Consider the following 19,368-nt stretch of genomic DNA (forward strand, 5'->3'; position numbering starts at 1 on the left):
CTCCTAAGAGCTCTTCATAAATCAGCTAGCAAGACAGTTAATCCCTTTTCTCTGTGCCAAATTCAATTAGTTTATAGTAAAGTACAATACTAAATCTAGACTAAATAAGCTTGTTTACTGATGTAAAATCAAACTGATTTTCTCTTCCCCCGCTAATGAGATAGAAATAACTTGGTTTTGAGAAAGTTCCTCATCACTGTAGCTCTTTTCACCCCAAAAGAAGGATATCCACATACTTTAGACTCAGCCCCTTCAGAATGGTGACAAATATCTCTTACGGTAAAGCAGCATACCTGAATGGAAGCACTGTCACAGCTTTGAACAAAATAATTAAAAGATTTCACCCTAAAATACTTGACAGATGGAGGTCTAAAGCCTATACAAGAAAAGAAAGGAAGCTTTATATGCACGCTCTCTTGCTATGAGACAAACTACATTAAATTAATTGCCTGTACAATGTTTGTATCTGTCACCCCTTCTGCCCACTCACCAACAACTTTGAGTCACTTCTAGAAAGATCAGGTCACATTTTGCTCACCTACATGAGTCACACTAAAATTTGATGTTTTCAGAAATAACAGTCAACAGTGACTTAAGTTTCTGAATTGACTCAACTTGCCCACCTAGTGGGTGCCAACCAAACAATATACCAACCCCAGGAGAGATGATTACAGAAACAATCTCATGGCTACTTAGTAACTCAGAAGCTTTTTGAACTTTTGCAGCTAACTGCAGACTTTTTCCATTGCCAGCCACAGGTAAGAAACACTACTGCTGCCTCTAGATATCCCCTTACCTTGCCAGGAAGGAAATTTACCAACTTAAGGGACTTGCAAAACGTTAACTATCTTCTGTAAAACTTATTTAAAAATTAAGCTGCTAAAAAACACTGACATACTGGAATGTTAGATACAGTAGATTTCAACTAGAAATAGATTCTACAAAATTCAGCATTTCTGTGTTCATTACTCCTCTTAGCAAGCTTACACACTTTAAGCAAAACACAGATAGCAGCATTTCCTTCTGGAGAGACTCCCTTAGGGGATCAACACTTGAGGCTGCAGCTGAGGAAGCTGTTGCCCTTAGTGTACCTGCTAATAAGGAGATACATTGGTTACCAGTAAAGTGACAATTCTTTATCTCCAAGTTCCATTCAAATTGCTAAAGACAAAGGTGATAATGATTTTATACGATGAAGAACTTCCTTAAATGCTGACTATTTTTCCAAAACTAACAATTTCTTCTACATTTCCCGTATTGGATAAACAGAAGTATAAACTGTCTGAAATAATTACACTGGGAAATGGATAGTACAGAAGAGTACCAGAGAGAATCTAACAGTGGTCAGCTGAAACATGTTGAATTATAGACTTAAGTTTTGCTTGTATTTAAATTAAAACCAAAAGCATTCATATAGCAAGTGTAATGGACTTAGCAGTATACTTCATTTTTAGCAAGACTATTAGAACCAGAATATTTAATGTATCCATTAAAATATAGGATTTTTTTTCAAGCTCTTACAAGTACTAAGAAAGGTAGTTTATTCTGAATAAATACCGTCCCATTGCATTGGCAAGATTTGCTGGGCTTTGGCACTATCAGGTAAGTTTGCCTAGTAAACTTTTACTTTTCTTGGATTTTACCTATATGTCCTTAAACCTTAAAAATGGGAAAGTATTCAGTAATAAAAGAGAGACATAACTTTGCAGGAGCTATTTATTTGTTTCTAGCCTTTCTGTCCACCAGAAGGTGGAGATTCAGGAAATTCAGCTCTCTTGCCTAGAATGCGGACTGTAAAACATGTAGCTGGTACTCAGTCGCTATGGTTTGCCAAAGGACAGAGGCTTAGGAGTCCAATACAACCCTTCTACCAACAAGCTAGTTCTTTCATTTTAGGTAGATTATATCCTGATGTTCATGCCTCCTTAGTGTTAATGAGGACATGTAATGTTGCAGACATACTTGAGCAATTCCAAGTTGGAGCCAGCAGCATTTTATCTCTTATAGGCATGAAAAAAAAATTTCAGAACAATACACATTATTAAAGTCCTGAACTTTTCACACGTGAGACACCATTTTGGGTTTAATGATAAGCATGGAAATCATCCAGCCTGAACAAAAGCCCAGTCAGTCAATGAAGATGTTTTCACCAATTTCAACAAACTTTGGATCACATCTTACATGAATTTACTACACTAAACACCACAACCTAGTACATGACTGCAGATCACAGGATTCACATTAGTCCAGCAGTGACTTTAATTCAATATCTTCTTTAATATCTCTTTTTACATAGATATTTAGCTCATTTAAAAAAAAAAAAAAAACAAACAAAAAACACCAAACAAACAAAAAACCCACCACCCAAACCTCTAGTGCTTAGCATATTTTGCCCAAATAATACTTCCTGGGGGAAAAAAAGGTCTATAGAGGAAGCAAATATCTGACCTAGGTTTACAGAGGGATAGCTGAACAAATTTTGGGAAAGCAGTTCTGTGATGCCAAAATGTAGTGAAATGCAGCTCATTGTCCCTTGGCTGAGCTACCCTTGTAGTGACAAGAAACCAGACATTCAGCATGCAGTAGGCTGCATATGGAAAACATGCTGCTTTCAATTGGAATTCACCAGATTAAAGTTGCTGCTACCAGGATCTTCATTTCAGCAGCACTGAAACAAGCAGGTGCAGTGACCCAAAGTGTTCCAGCATGGGAGACACCAGCCTCACATCTCAGCTGGAGTTATGCTCTGCAGGAGCAATGTTGGCAGAGAATAATGTGACAATGACAACTGTAAATGTGACAGTTTATATGCTGGTGTACTTCTGTCAGACAACAAAATGAGGACAAGCAAAGAACTGCAAACACTTCAATCTCTGCCTTTCCTTCTCTAGACAGTTATGTGCCCAAATTCATTTCCATTTTGCAAAACAATATGGAAAATAAAAGCATTCCAAAAGTAATTTGTACTAATAAATTGCATACAAGTTAGTTATTATTTCAATATTCTTTTTCATTAATATATTCAAATTCAATTATATGTGACATCCAGTGATCACTGACACTATGGTCAGGGTCAGGAAACAGAATTTCTAGGCTTTGACGATATGGGTGAAAAATTAAGGAGAACAGGCCACCATCAGCAAAGTATGCCCATCTGGGGACTTGCACTTTGACACTGCTGTACTCTATAGAAAAACAAAGGGGAAAAGTTTTCTTAAACCCAGTCAGAACAACACCTCCTTTGAAATTTTATTACAGCTACAACTGTAATCAAAGGTCAGTAACTGTCCTACTGCTCATGACACTGTGTAGTCCACAGTGCTACTTCAAGGTAGCATTATTTCTGACATACTTTATCTGCCAAGAAGAAATGTAAATATTTGAAAAGCACTAGAGCATACAAGAATGGTGCAACTGTTAGGTACTGAATACCACACACAAATTCCACCTGCATCCTTGTGACTAGGGCTCTCACTCAGCTCCCTCCTGAACATGTTCGTTGAGCTATCTAAGCTGCTGTTCAGAGGCTCACAGTTCTCTCTATCACAAGGCAGGAGAATTAACTAGAATTTAGACTTATTTGGAATACAGACTTGAAACCTAGATCCACAGACAATCAGCCCTTAAGGTGAAAACTAGCCAAAGGTAAAAACCAGCACTGACCTCCCTGCCTCAAAGAATCCACAGTCATGAGTGAGGCTCTCAGGCCCCCTTTATCATAGCCCTGCAAAATGGGACTGACAGAAGCCAGCAAAGAGGAATATGAGACAACTGACCTGACAATAAGAAACTTGAGGAAGGATGAGGGAACTAATTGTGTCAGTCAAAGGGACTAAATCGAGAAAGTCTCCAGATCTCTCCTACGGGCATGATATAATTGCTAATGTCCAAGACATGGATACACATGATGTGTCCAGTGACTGAGCAAGGATCCAGCTTTTTTCATCCAGTATCACTGCTGTGGTTACAGCACTGATCTGTAGGTGCACAACCAAAAGCACCATCTTGACCAAGTGAGGCGACAAAGTACGATGTTCATGTGGGATTCATAAATCAGGCTTTGAAGATCCAACCCAACAGGTGTACCCTCGGCATGCTGACATGTTAGGCAATTCAGTGGTTAAGAATTTACTGCTACTTCCCAAGTAAATATTGCAGGATCACTTCTAACTGTAAAGACTGTCTCAATTCTGAAAAGCTAACTTACTTGTTGCTCTGATTTTACTAAATTATAAACTTAAAAAATCATGATAATGTTTATAATTTGCAAATATTATTATTTTATATTATAGGTAGTTGAACTTCTGTAAATCACATGCAATAAATTGTAAATTCCTGCAAATCACCACCATAACTAACTGTTTTCACGAAAGGCACTTAAATCACTCAATCAAATCACTTTCAAATTTGACTGTTGTGCTTTTGGGGTGCAGAGAAGAAAAAAAAAAAAGTTAGATGGTGGATATTCTAAAAGTGACATATTATAAGTTAACTTATTCCACCCCACTCTATGAGATGCACAATATTCCTGAGAAGTGCTACAAGAAATGTTGAAGTACAGTGACTTTGTACAAACATGGGTGGAGTTGAAATTCACCACTGATAGGAGACCAGCTCAGCCTTAAGAATGCTAGCGCTGTATTTGTCTTCATTACATTACCCAACAACATGTGAACCAAACAAACTTGACTGTAATTATTCTGACATTCCAATGTTTTATAATGTGATTTAAAATCATTCCAGGAAACGAAAAATCCAACTTGTTTGACCTCCATAATACGCTTAAACAAAACCCAAGCTTTAGTCTCATAAACCCAATATTTGCTGTAGAAACAATTTAACTGTAACTGCACTTATCAAGCTTCCTAGTAAAAAAATCCATAATTCTCTTCAGTAGCAAGAGTCAAAGTCCAAGTTTTGGTCATTTAAAAAAAGTCTATTCTTTTCAAGTCGTTGCTGTTCCTTCTAAAACCCTCCTGTCCCTCTAAACATGTTTTCATGGAGAATGTGGTTGAGCAGCACTTGCCCTTGTACACTAAATGGAATTCATTTCAGTGATGTGTTCTTCTCACCTTGTGAAACGCTTTCCCATTGACATTTTTGTGTGTTCACATCTCTCACTAGTCAGAGTAGATTCTGCCCACTGTGTCATTATTCCACTAACTTCCCTACATTATCTGTCCAGCTTAACAGGTGAAGTTTCAATAAATAAAAACCACAAAGGAGAAAGTACAAGTGAGGCAGTTGTTTGAAGTTTCTCCATTATTTGAAAGCTCTTCAACGATATTCCCCTTACATGATCCTCAGTCCTCTGACTGCAAGACTGAAGTCTTCTCTGGTTTGGTATTTCTAGATAATTGTAAGAATTCCAGACATAGAGTTACTTAGCTCATGCTACCAGCTTCCTGACAAAGGTAGAGCTGCTTTGAAACACTGAAAACCATTTAACTATGAGTCAATACATAGTATGGTAGCACAAATGTAAATTTTTATTAATAGACTCGGAAAAGTGAAACAAATAAAATTACAGTCACCTAGGAATGATTTGGTGAAAAACATGGACATAAGCTATTTCCTGAAAACAGTGAAGCACTGCTGAGGGAGAAAAGCAAAGGCTACTTTAAAAATAACCTTTCTCCTAGGCACAAAAGAACATTGAATGTCCTTATCAGGGAGGAGTAGCAAAGCCTGTCTCCCCAGCCCTACAAAGAAGTGCTTGGAATTCAAGACATAGCTTACCAACACAAGTAGAAATTCAGGTCAGAAAAAGTAGGAGACGTAAGGCTTGTAGAAACATGCCTGCCTGCCTATTCAGAGGCTTCACATTGTGATTCAATCGGATCTGCCTAATGCATGCTTCAAACAACACGAGGTTATTCAGAAATGTACACACACACACACAATGCCTCTCTCCTCCCTTCTCACAAGAAGGTTTCAGAAACTTGTCTACAGCGTCCCTATGGGCTAAAACCACAGTCCAGCTTCCCTAAACACTGAAAATCAATGTTTTCACTCAAGCAACAACTAGGTTTTGGGATCTGTGAGCTACTTTAAGCTCATGAGGAGTTTATACTCACAGCTTCTATTAAAAAAAAAATCAAACAAAACAAAACAAAAACACAAAAAAACCAGTTATTACCAGTAACCTCTTGAGGGTCTAAGAACCTTCAGATATTTGGAAGATGTTGCAGGGAGAACTCCAAGACGAAATGAAGGGAAAATTCATGTTATTCTTGGCTCCTTCTCATCTACTCCAATTATTTCCTTTTCTCATTCTTCTGAATGACCCCTAAAAACACTATGTGCACTTATCTCTTAGACTTATGTATGATAATTGCATATTTTTATCTTCTTTCTCACAAAAGAAATTACACTAAGTATCGAGATCAATAAATATTTTAGTAGTTTCCAGAGGAAGTTATATTTATGCAAACTGAATCCTGCGCTGACTGAAGCCTGGTTATATACTACATACCCAGTATATTTCTCAGGAATATTTCAGCCAAATGCCTATCATTTGACCTCAGTATTCTGAAGATTTCAAAAGGAGTCATACACAAAGAGTTTAGCTCACTATATTTGCCAAAACAAAAGCTTACCCTAGAGTCTACATGGACTTTTTATTTTAAAATAAAAAGTAATTTAACAAAGCATGTGTAGTGAGATTAGGAAAGTGAATTGTGTCACAACAACATTGCTTTTTGTTTATCAGCCAGTATTACATATAGAAGTTTTTGGTCAATTACAGCAGGTCAGATACTAATCTGAGAAACATCCACTCTCACTAGCAGCTAGATTACAATTTGACTCAGGTTGACCTACAGGTAGAAATTAAATCATGGATTGTGACACCATTTTTAGCAGGAGACAGAGTAGGATCGATAAGGGATACTCATTTCTCTAGACAGGGAAATCATCCTGTCTCATGAATTGCACAGGATCCCAAAAAACAGCTGATGTAGTCGTGCTGAAGGCTGGAGGAGATGACAAGGAATTAGATACTCAAACACTTTGTTTCCTTACACTAAAGTTTAATTCCAGGAGAATGAAAATAAGTTTAAAACTTCCATGTTTACAGACATGCAATACAATATAATAACCACCTTTTTCTCCAGATGCAGATTCCCACATAACCAGCTAGTATTAGTTTTTTCTTTTTCATTTTCCTCTATCACTTAGCCAGGACCTACAGACACTCCCTGCAAAGCTCACAGAAAAAAAGCCTCCATGATATGACACTGAGAACAGCAGGAACCTAGCCCATAATGAAAGCTCTTAAATGCTGTGATAACACAGATGAAGAAAAATTGACAGAAAAGAGATGTCACAGCTCTTGTCCTGTATAACAGTACCTTCAATCACTAAATAATCTGTTCTTCTCTGGCTAGGCTGTACTCAGATGTACTGCTGTCTAGATGAAGAAAGTTCACTATCACCAGCATGCAAACTGTTACCCGTATTACATATCATTTTCTTGTTGTCCAACCAAGAAAAAAAGTCAGCAAGTGCACTAATGTGCAAATTAAATTGATTGTCAAATTCAGATTTGGTTTGTTGGGTTAATAGATACTTAAGAGGGTTATATTGCTGCTGTTAACAGGATATGTACCTTGCAGACAGCCAGGGTACGGAGAGAGCAGAACCAAAAACCCCTGTCAATAACCTCCTTGCAGACTGGACATGTGGGTGAGTTAGCTATGTGGCCCTTTTCTACGGCTTCAACAAAAACAAAATACGAACCTATGCATTAATGTTCAACCTATGAGGCATGAAACAGAAACTAAACCTAGCAATACTAAGCTACCACAGCGTGAAATAACTGCCCATGTGGGGAAGAAGATGTTTCACTTATGGATGCTTGATGGACCTGGATTATAGAGTTCTGAAGACACTCTGTTTACTCAGTTGGCTACTCAAATGGATAATTAGTTTTTATTAGCTGTAATGCAGCCACTAAGCATTTTGAACACTTCATGCCAAAACATATCAGAACATATACCTGTCATCATGCCACTGAACTGAAAACTAGTACCGCAGAGTAAAAGGCTGGAGGAAGTGAACACACAGTAAATCTTCAGATGGGAAAATTCAGTGCTACATCCTTCTGCAATGCAAAAAATGCCATTGCCCTCACTGCTGAAGCATAAAGAACATCAATTATATTTAAATCCTTCTGATGTTTGTCATTAAAGAACAAATTTAGTAGAACACTAACACCCAGATTTCCTTAATGGAAAACTGTTGCTCTATATGAAAATATGGAAATTCATAGGTCACATGCCTAATTAACTCAATTATGTATGATGTATGAGTTTCAATTAAACAGCGAACGCAGTGATGTCTTTCAAAAACGAGTTTGAAAGGAACTGTACCTCTTCCAGAGTATTTCTTAATGCAGAGACGTGCTGGTGGCCTGAAGCCTGTCCCTGGGCTCTCCTTGTATTTATCTGTTCATCCCGCAGCGGTGCAGGCACCAAGGCACCGTACCTGCCCGGGCTCGGCGCCCCTCGGGGCGGTCTCCCCTGCTGACCGCCTCCCAAGCGGGCAAGTTTAGCCCTGTTTAATCACCTTTAAGACCCTTTAAACACGCCCAAGGTTTGCCCCCTACAAAGGGGTTTCGGGGTGCTTGATTTGCCAAAGACAATTTATGAACTAGTTTAAGCTCTGGCAATCTTGGGGGGATACTTGTCTTTTTCCTCCCCAACGCACACGCAACCCTGGTGAATTCAGCCCGGCGCTCCAGGACAGCCCACGGACGCACTCTCAGGTCTCGGGTCCGTGTCGGCGTGCGGGACGAAGGCTGGGAGCCGAGGGCAGGCTCGGCAGCCGCGGGGCGGGCGAGCGGCGGCTCCAGCCCCGCGCAGCACCAGTCCCGCAGGCTGAGCTCTGACTGCGGCGGCCCCGCTCCGCTCCGCTCCGCTCCGCTCCCCTCCCTCCCTCCCACCTCCCCGCCGCTTGCCCCCACTCACCGCGACCGAGCCCGAGGAGGAGGCGATGAAGACGCGGATCACCATCTTCACCTCATGAGCCGCCGCGGCGGGAGCGGACGGGACGGGGCAGCGAGGCTGCAGGAGCCGCTCCCCCGCACAGATGGGGCCGGGGCCGCCCGGCTCCACCCCGCCACCGCCCCCGAGGGCGGCCACCGCCCGCAGCACCCCCGCCCTGCTCTGCCTTGCCCTGCCTGGCGGCCGCAGCCCCCCTCGGTGAGCCGGGTCCGGCTCCCGGCTGGCAGGAGGCAGGCGATAGCGGCGAGAGGCGGCAATGTGGGGGCGGCGCGCAGGGACCGACGGGCGCTGTAGTCCTGCCCGGGCGGGGACAGCCGCAGGACGGGTGTGGGAGGCAGCCTGCCCGCGCCTGCCTGCCGGGGAAAGGGAGGCGAGCGGCAGCCTGCCCGCATCCAGCTGCCGTGCCCAGCGCCCGGGACTGCTCGGTGCCACGGGCGCCTTTGGAGGATAAGAGGGGCTTGCGCCGCCCCTCAAGTGCGCTGCTCCCAGGTCGCGGTGAATAACGTGTGAAATTGACCCACCCCGCCAAGAGGGCTGCTCCTCGCTCACAACTCAGGCTGCTCCTGGTCCTCCTGCCCCGTGCGGAGCTGTCAGCTCTGCTCCACTGGGGCCAGGTCTGGCTCCGCTGGTCGCTGCTTACTGTGGCAAAGGGGTGGAAAATGAAGCCGTTCTGGGCAGGTATCCCTGTCGAGGCAAGCTAGAGGGACAACACAAGGTGAGTAGGCCACTGGGCAAGAGAGCTGTCCTACACCATACATCCCAAAGGAGTTAAACGGTGCTGCCCGTTTTCATTCTCTGGTATAGATGTACGGTTCCCAATATTGTCAGCCGTGGAACAGATGTTATTAATCAAAGGGATAAGCAGATAACCCCAAATAACCCTTCGTCAGTCAGCTCATCTGCAAAGGACCAAGGGGAATCCCTACAGCCCTCATCAGCTTTTGGGTCTGTGAGGACGCAGCCTGCCTTTATTTAAAGTCTAAGAACCGCATAGCTGGCAGCCTTACACATGTTACTACAGTTGTAACCCTCATCTTCTTACTTCTCTACATGCAGCCAGATGGTTACTTGTTTCCTCTGACTAAACTCTCCCTTTCAACCATTTCACCCCAATTCTAAAGTGCATGGTGTCAGCCTCCTTCACACCTTTGCATTGCCACTGCCCTCAATGATCTTCCACCGTCCAGACTAAGCACAGACCTTGACTTGCTGCTAAATATGTCCCTAAAACTTTCTTTACATTTTAATGTTGATCATTTGTTTTGAAATCCTGCAGGTCTTGAAGAAGGTACCTAGCAAGACCCATAAAATGCTCAGTGCTCACATTGAGCTTGATTTACCTTGTGGAAGTCATTGGGAAGCTTTACGCTGACTTCACTGTCCTCTGGAGTGGAGCTTAATGTCAGCAATATAAAGTCCAATCCTAAAAAGTGAATTCAATTACCAATCCTGCAAAGATTTATAGATACCCATTACTTTGTTTTCATGAGAGTGCTTGTTGAAAAAAAGAGTAAACTTTCTCAGAGTACACTTAAGTACAAAGGTTAAGATTTTCTGGCTTCGGCGCTCCTGTCTTCACTTGAGCATAACTTTTACTGTGGGAACCACCAACCAGTGACCAACAAGTGTTTACTGCTTGATTGTTGCTGACTGCTCAGCAAAAGGAGCAAAGGAGACAAACTTTTTTTTATGTTGGTTTTTAAGGTAACACCAAACAGCTTGTTAAAATTCTGTGACAGGTGTGTAATTATAGGAATTTGCTGGAAAATTCCCATTACCTTACTCAATGAATTTCCTTCACACAGCAGGATTATTTCTGACAACATATTTTCCTGTGTTTCTCTAAGTTTTCTTTAAAAGATGGACGTGCTTACTTCCTACTTATTTCTCTGTTTACTCACCACTAAAAATATTGGTTTTAATATTCAATTTTGGCCATATTTTATGAAACAAATAGAATCGGGGCAACTCACTGCAGCTGGTTGTATGTGATTCACTCAAAGCACTAATATGTAGCACTAAACTGTAATATTAATAACTCCTGCTTCCTAATATATTTCTTAAATATAGCTGGGGAAAAAAAGAAAAAAAAATGATAGCAATTCTGATTCTGAAAGCTACTGAGCATCTTTATCCCTCAGTAAATAGAAGAAGAGGATGCTCCTACCTATCAGAGAGAGCCTTGACACATAACCAGTAGCCTAGAGAAGCCATGTGGCAATGGCACTAACTGGAAAAAGCATGAGAGGTAAATAAAAAATTAAGAATTCTAATGGGACTGTAAAAACTGTAACTAAGGTATTTTAAAGGTTGTTTCCTCTCCTTTTAAGAATGCTCTACTTTGTAACCTTCAAAAGCCACAGATTTAGTCTCCTTTCCTATCTGGAAAACAAACAACTTTCATTTCAGTTCACTTGAAAGTGTTTCAGAGCTGCATAAATTCACAAAAATCTCTGGGGAAAAAATGAGGTAGTCGAAAAGGTAAAACTATCACCTGTTAGAAGAATCCAGACCCACTATTCCATTTCAAATACCCCAAACTAACCTGTAGCCAGCCAAGGCAATATACATTTTTCTTTTTGTTTTTAGATTCTCCCTTTTGCTCCTGTAGCCCTTAGGTCAGGAGGTTCCTACAGTTTGAGTTTCAAAACAGAGTCTAAGCAGCTAAACTCATGGCCAGAGTTCATAGACTCAAATTGAGCTAAAGTGTCAGAGCTCATGGAGTTCTTCCAACCATCACACTTGACACAGCTTTAGCCAAAGCTTCAGCATCCTTATTTCACACATGTTTAGGGACACCATCAAAGGCAGAGCAGGGGGCTTCCTGCCTGCATTCAACCACTTGACAAAAATGCAACAACCTAATTAAAGTGTCCTTTCAAACACCCTTTGAAGCAGATTTTGAACAAATCTGTATTTCAATGAATTTTCTTGTAGTTCTCAATTTTTATAAGTAAATATATAATATTTTGGGCTAAAATTTTTGCACTCCTAATTTCTTGGTATCAATTTGGATGCAACATAGGCATTGAAAATCCAGACAGCTTTCTCATTTCTCTCTTTTGCTAGTGTATCCATACACATCAAGAAGCTAGTTCATAGTGGAAGTAATCCAGAAAGTTAGGAAAAAGAAACATTACACTGAGCACTTAAAGATTTTAAAGCTTGTAGAGCAGCCTCTTACTTTACATGGCTCCTAAGCAGGGAAGTATTACTCTGTGGAGGATAAAACCAATCAGACAGCATCATGTGACATTTTGCACTTTCAGGTGGTGTACAGGTTAAGACTGGATATCATGCTCTGTCCTGCAGCTGCTGCTGGTAAATGTCCTGAGGCCATTTATTTAAGGCCATACTTTAACTTCATTTCTATTGTACGGTTCTAGAGGCTTGAAGACAATGGTACAAACATTTAGTTAAGTAGAGAAAGTGTAATAAATTAAAAACATTGCTAAAATGATTTATGAGCAGTTTCCAATCCTTACAGGAGGGGCACGGGGTAGTTTCTAAGGATTTGGTAAGAATGATTCATTGTTATGCCAGGTCTTCATGGAAGATTAAACAGAACTTTACTGCTGCTAAGGTAACAAAGTACACACAAAACCAAGGCATACAAGTATGTGAAAACAGAAGTATAAAAGTACATCTTTGGACAAAGAACATTCTAATTATGATAAAAGATGAATTTTATAGCAAGATACAACAGGGATAGGAGCAAAATATGGGAGAAAGAGAATATTTTGTTCAGGACTGAAAAAGTGGTTAAGATGGCTTCATTTCTCACCTGAAAGGAACAGTCTGTCCGAGGCATATTAGAAGTTTTCTGGTCTTTGTGTTGTTGGTACCCATCAGTTACTTCTCTGGGTTCTGTGAAATGTTGCTAAGCTGGAAGATCACATAGACTCTGCAACAATCCACATACTTGAAATTTCTAAAGGATTCTTTAGTACTTTTTAAAAATGCTAACTATCAAAACTTAGAAAATTACAGTTTTAGAGTTTCATTAAAAGCTCTGATTGTTCTGAGCAATCTTCCTTGGTAGAAATGTGACTGTCATGGTAGGGAGCAGAAAACAGCAGAGAAAACATAGTGCTCCAGCCTCGACAGAGCTACAGAATATCATCAGCTGCTCTCACTGCAGAATCCAAGAGAAAGATAACCTAAAGGCTCTAAACCATGCAAAATGGCCAAAGTAATGTAATGGAAGTGCAAGACTGTTCCACTTGTTGCATAATGGCACTCAGCGTGGTGGCTGATAGCCTATAAACAACTTTGCTAGACACAGCTTGAAAGCATATGAAATAATGGTGTTTGGAGCCCAATTCTCTGCATTCATCCTGGAAGCCACTGTATTTTTAAAGTATCATTTTAATCACAAAGAAACCTCTAGGGTACATTTTCTCAGTTGTGCTTAATGCCTGCAGCTGTGTGCTTTACATGCTATTATGAGTCCTCTTCTACATGCACAACAGGCAGCCCCTAGTCAAGATCACCCTGTCCCTTGAAAAAATGCTTTGGATGTTTTATTACCAACATCTCTCAATAACAAGCTCAGATTCACACAAGACTCTGTTTTTCCAGAACCTTCACTGTGGCCAGAGGTTTACATTTCAGAGCATTTCTTAGCTTTCCCCATGGTCAGATTTTAGAGATAATGTCCCAAGATAAAGCTTTTTCTCTTTTGACTTGAATTACTCTGAAGCTACTACAAAGCACGTCTTAAAGTAGGCTCTTGGAAAGAGACAGAGCTGGAACGACTTTGAGAAAGGTTTTGACACTCACATTCACAAATTTGAGGCATGTTGAGGAAAGCAGAAAGGTACCACTGTTCTTGATTTCAGAATGATTTCTGTACCATCTCTTTATAAGTAGCTGAAAAAAATTAACCCAAACAAATAAAAAAAGATTAAAAAATCCACAGAGAGCTGAGTAAGCCTTCCTCCATGCCATTTAAATCTAAATATACCTCGATAATTCCAAAGCTGTATGAGTCCATTCTTCTCAGCTTCTGCCCTTTAGTCTGCTGCTCTTCAGTTGAAGCATGACTGATTTTAGTATCTGTGGCTGATTTGATTCCCTCCATGAATTCCTAATACTAAGAACCTTTGAAAAGAAAAACATTTTCATGTGAAATTCATCATCTGATATAGCTCAGTAATCTGACATGCAATAACTGAATCTGGAGATTAATACATCCTTCATGTTCTGTATTAAATCAGTCAAGATTCCTTAAACTTACAGCTACATTTTATTAGAAGTTCCAGAGTTCATTTTCTACTTATGTCTTTAAAGATCTCACCATTGCTGAAGATGGTGCCTCTAACTGAGGGGCAGGAACACAGGCAGGTTTCATTCAGCATCCAGCCTTCCACCCTACCTACTCTTTCAGTCTAATATACTGTAAATAAATCAGGCTTAACAATGGCTGGTTCAGTAGGCTTGCATCCTTATTTCTGCTAATTTGAACAACCTTTAGTAATCTTCATTACTGCAGAGGGATGGAACCCTCCACAAATACCATTTTCCCATCTGCAGTTCCAATGAAACCTGAATTAGTGAGCACTCGAAATGTGAATTGCACTCAGGGAGTAGCCATAGAGCATTACATTCCTGCCAGCTCCTTCCGGGAGGGACCTTCTGCCAAGCCCTTGGAAAAACAATCTACCACCACATTCATTTTGGCCATTTTCCAGCTGGTTTTCCATGTCTGACCAGTTCTACTCTGACAAGGCACTTTAGAAGATTCATTTCTTGCAGGATGCAGGAGAATTGGGTCTCCAATAATATTTATGTATACAAGGACAAAGAGCGAGCAAACTTGTGGAGAATAAGAAGCAGCTGAGTACATGAATACTGGCAACTTTCCCAAAGTGTATGCACTAAATGAACTAAGAATAGTTAACATTTTTATAGTCAGGAGTTTTTTAGATGTTTCACAGAACAGAGAGGTGGGGAAACATCTCAAACTTGGAAAGCTGACATAAATTTGAGGATAAAGACTATGTGTGCACTCATTTCAAGTATGGGTTCAAGCCCATGAATGGGGGCCACATTCACATTGAGGGGACACAAGACTGTACTCGGTCACAGGTTTGAGATGACCTTTAGGAACCAGCAGGAGAGAGACTTTGGCCCACCCTTAATCCTTATCTCAGAGGCCCCAGGTGCAGTGTGGATACGCCTGCCCTGTCAGAGGTGTAGCCCATCTTTCTGCCGAAGATCACGTGCAACTGCCAGAGACTCTCCCCACAGACAGGATGCATAAATGGCATTAATTCAACTCCATAAAAGCAGCTGCAGACAACCTACTGGCATTCTTCTAGGCCAGGGGAGTGCTGCCTTGATAGCATTTCAGGTTTCATGGTCAGGGACCAAGAAGAATGAAAGAGTGTGGAAACCACATGGATCTTGTTACCCAAACTGGAGAGGGGATGACCCAAGCTGGAGAGGGGACTAGTAAGTTTGAGCTGAAGCTGGTGGAGGGAGAAGAAAGAAGAGGAAAATATGGCAACAATGATTAGGGATGTGCTGCAGACAGGCCGTATTGCCCTACATGGGAAATCGTTGCGATTCATGGGATGGTTTTAACAGTGAGGACCCTCTACTGCCTGTGCAGAAGCGGAAGAGATGTGGATTCAGAGCAAGAGTGCACTGGGTGGAAACCAGCTGCCTGGCCTGGCAGATCAGCAAAGATAAAATCTGTTCAACTAATACACTGAACAAAGGAACATGTAGAAGGCAATGTAAGCTAGGTTAAACAGCAGCCAAATAAATGAGAAACCATACAATGTCTCAGGCAATGGGTAGAGAAATCATTGTCCTTCCATGCATTGTCTTTCTAGTCTCAATCCAAACTCTTTTGTGCTAAGCATGGACTTGCCTATCAAAGTATATACACTTTGTGTATTCTTTGGTAAAGTAATCCTGCAAAATTTGCTAACATTTATTTTTTCCTTTCAGATTTGTAGAATAAAGTTCGTTATGTTTTGCATTTCCATGTCCTGTACCCTAAGTGGGTAGATATCTGTGATACCCAGTCTACTTTCTATGCATAAAAAACCCCCACCAGTTCTATTTAAAATAACAGGAAATAACTTTGACTTGATACTAACTTTTTAATGTTGGTTACTACAGTTTAGGAAAGTCTGAGAAATATTAAACTCAACACAGTAGATACTTTGGTGTCACAATTGGATGCAGCATTTCTTAATGGAATCTAGATAATACGACATAAAACAGACTTTCTCAGAGTTTTTGGACTACAAAATAGGCTGCACTGGGGTCCAGTGTGAGGGGTTCCTCCTGAGATCACTCACATCATCAGTGGATCAAAGACTAGCAAGGGTCCAGCATAGAAGACTTCACAGAATGGAAAAATATTGTCTCATATGTCCATAGAGCCAGTTCAGCTCCTTCATTTCAGTTCCCCATCAAATCTTAAAACCCATACCTGCATTGAGTATTCCCATTGAGTAGACCTCACTCAGACAAGTAAATGGGACTATCTGTGTGAAAAATGGATACTCCACAAAATAGGTTGCAGATTCATGCTGGGAGACAGCAACTGTGAATCATCATGAACTCAAAGATCATATTCTTTTTAGAGTATGACTGGCGAGGGCCCTACAAAACTTCCATTGCATGACCCAGTGGTGAGACACTGGCCTAGAGGCCGAGAAACCTGGCTTGGTTCTGAGTTTAGTAGCCAACCTAGTTTGCAGCAGGCAGAGAATCAGAGAATAATAATAATGGCCAGTCTTCGCGAACGAAGATTTTGGGAAAGGTCTTTTACCTTTCCAGCCTGCGCAATGGATTTTTTAGGTGAGACACAGCCTGCGCTGAACTGAGCCCACCCTTTAATCCTAAGGTTCATCGCCGGGGCCAAGCAATCTTGGACAATGGCAGTGAGGTCCTCAGGATGTAGGTTTGTTTAGAGTGACCTTCTCATAGATGGATGGCCTCACAGGGCTGACGGGCTCCATCTGCCTGGGGGACCGAGGAATCGAACCTGGGTCGCAGCAGTGAGAGTCCTGCATGCTAACCACTAGGCCACCAGGGGTCCCGAGAGAATAATATATGTCTTGCATATCTTCTTTAAAGCAACTTCTGAGAGACAGTCTCCCTTTCAATATTTCTTTTAGGATCTTTCCATTTTGTAGCTCACTGGGATGCAGCCATTAAGCATGACAAGCAGTAGGTAATTGTTAGTCATGGTTTTCATACTTATAGACATCTCCATTTTACTCAGACTCAGCTTTACCTGTGGTATCTTCACACTGTCTACTTGTTGCTGTCACTTCCAAGCCTGGGTTGTCTCACCTGTTTGTCTGAAAACTGCATCTAGATGTTGTTGAGAGTCATAAGACATCAAAAGTCATGAGAATGACTTATGGGACTAGGATATAATGAAGATCATGGCTGAAGACACAGTTTCTCTCATAGTCTGGAATTCATGTATTAAGAATAAACTCATTAAGGATTCAGAGTAAATTTCTAGTGAGACTGATCAAAAACAGTGCTGTGAGCTTCCCCAGGAACTAAGGGCTATTTATACCTTTTGGCACAAGTTACACTAACAAATAAATAAAACCAAGTGAACTGGGTTATAATATTTCTCCTATGTTTGGAACTTGCTGAATTCCAACAGAGTTAGCAACATTTGTCAGTGAAGCAAATATTTTTTATCTGTCACATGGAAATTCATGTCTTGCTTTATTATGGGAAATTAAAGACTGTTCCCAAATTGGTTTAGTGCCACAGGGCTGGTTCTTGCACAGAAGCAAGCAAATATTAATATGGACTTACTAAATTCAACTTGCATCTGCATACATAATACATTTTATGATACTTACATCCTTCAGGAATTTAGGAGACTACAGGAGACAACAAAATTAAAAAAAAAACAACCTGCATACAGTCCTATTCTCAACTCTCTGGTTCCTTCTGTAACCTTAGAGTTACAGATTTGTAGCATTTCCTAAAATGTTAGTTCTTTTCTAAAGGTTCTGCTGTCCTTTTCCTGGTTTTAAAAAAAGTGTTTTAGTTATAATGAATGATTCATAGCTCCTGCAGATCATTCAGGGACACCATTCATAATTAATGATTAAAATGCAGTAATAAAACATGAAATGTTTGAAAGTCAGCAGTGATGCCTCTAAAGGTAGATCTTTGACAGAAATTGCTGACAGCATCAGGAACTCTCCCTCTATAAATATATATTCAAAGATAATAATTTTGCTCTTTATTTTTTCCACTTTTACATTGTCTCCCTTGCAGGCATCTTCAGGTCAATATTCTAGAAAGCGACAGTTTTTAATTTAATATTTTTCTTTATTAATTTACATTTTCACTCATTTTTAGCCAGCAGTGATTATTTGCATGGAAAGAAATTGTCTTCAAAGTCTATATTTAGCCTGATATATCGGATTAGAAATGTAAGCCAATCATCCAATGAGGTTAATTTTAAATCCTGTGGAAATTGTACCATGCTATTCAGTTTTCTCAGCATTGGTGCCCATCTTGTTTGAGGTCATATGACATTTAACTCCAGTGTTAAATGTAATTTCCCACCGAAAGGAATACATGCAATACTCTAAAAACAGTAACTTTAGAATTTATAAGCAGAAGTCTGAGCAGATTTTTATTTTAAGCTGATGACCTGAGGACTGTGATTGTGTTTTAAAATATGCAAAGAATTAACAGAAAAGTCAAGGAAAAAGAGCATAAACTTGTGTTTATTCTACTTTTCCTATCACAAACAGTATTCACCAATTCTTACTTCAGGGTCACCCACCAACACTGGTAGCCCTGAGCTTTAGCCAGTGCTGTATTTATTATATTTATTCAACATAAATATCAGTTCATACTGGTTTTAAGTTCTGCATCTGCCATAACTGCATCCTTTCAGCTCAGTTTGTCCCTATTCTCCCTCTTCGAAGAAGCCAAACATTTTAGATATATTTTTTTTAAATAATATTGCTGTTTTCTTGGCAGCGACTGTCTAAGGATGACTATCACATTCATCATCCCATCAAATCTATTTATATCCATTGGTTAAAATTCAGCTTGTAATCATTGAGCTGCCGGTGGAGCTCCCTGAACAGCAAAGAAGTCCATGCATCTGTGCCAGGAACAGTTGGATCCACTGTGGAGAGGGAGCTGAGAGGATCTGTTGTCACACAGTCTTTATCCCTTCAACCTCGGAGAGGTATCAAAAAAAGGCAAAGACCGCTACCTCACGTATGTATTAGTGTCATTAAGGCTTTCAGCAGGCTCAAGAGAATCTTGATTTTTCAGGGGTTTTTGCAAGGTGACATGAATTTTACAAGTAATGAAAGAGCATATAGGGAGTAGATGTGATTGT

General features: G+C 40.5%; 1 protein-coding gene across 1 annotated transcript in view; it reads right to left on the reverse strand.

Moving 5' to 3' along the window:
* Positions 1–9,128, reverse strand: part of SH3BGRL2 (SH3 domain binding glutamate rich protein like 2) — a 40,812-nt gene extending 31,684 nt beyond the window's left edge. The window contains exon 1 of the mRNA XM_027696752.1: positions 8,970–9,128. Coding sequence (XP_027552553.1) covers positions 8,970–9,014 — 45 coding nt within the window. The 5' untranslated portion in view covers positions 9,015–9,128. The remainder of the gene's footprint in view (positions 1–8,969) is intronic.
* Between the last annotated feature and the right edge of the window lie 10,240 nt (positions 9,129–19,368).

This window comes from Neopelma chrysocephalum, unplaced genomic scaffold (genome assembly GCF_003984885.1).
Source record: "Neopelma chrysocephalum unplaced genomic scaffold, ASM398488v2 Primary Assembly neopelma1_23b, whole genome shotgun sequence".
Taxonomy (NCBI): Eukaryota; Metazoa; Chordata; class Aves; order Passeriformes; family Pipridae; genus Neopelma; species Neopelma chrysocephalum.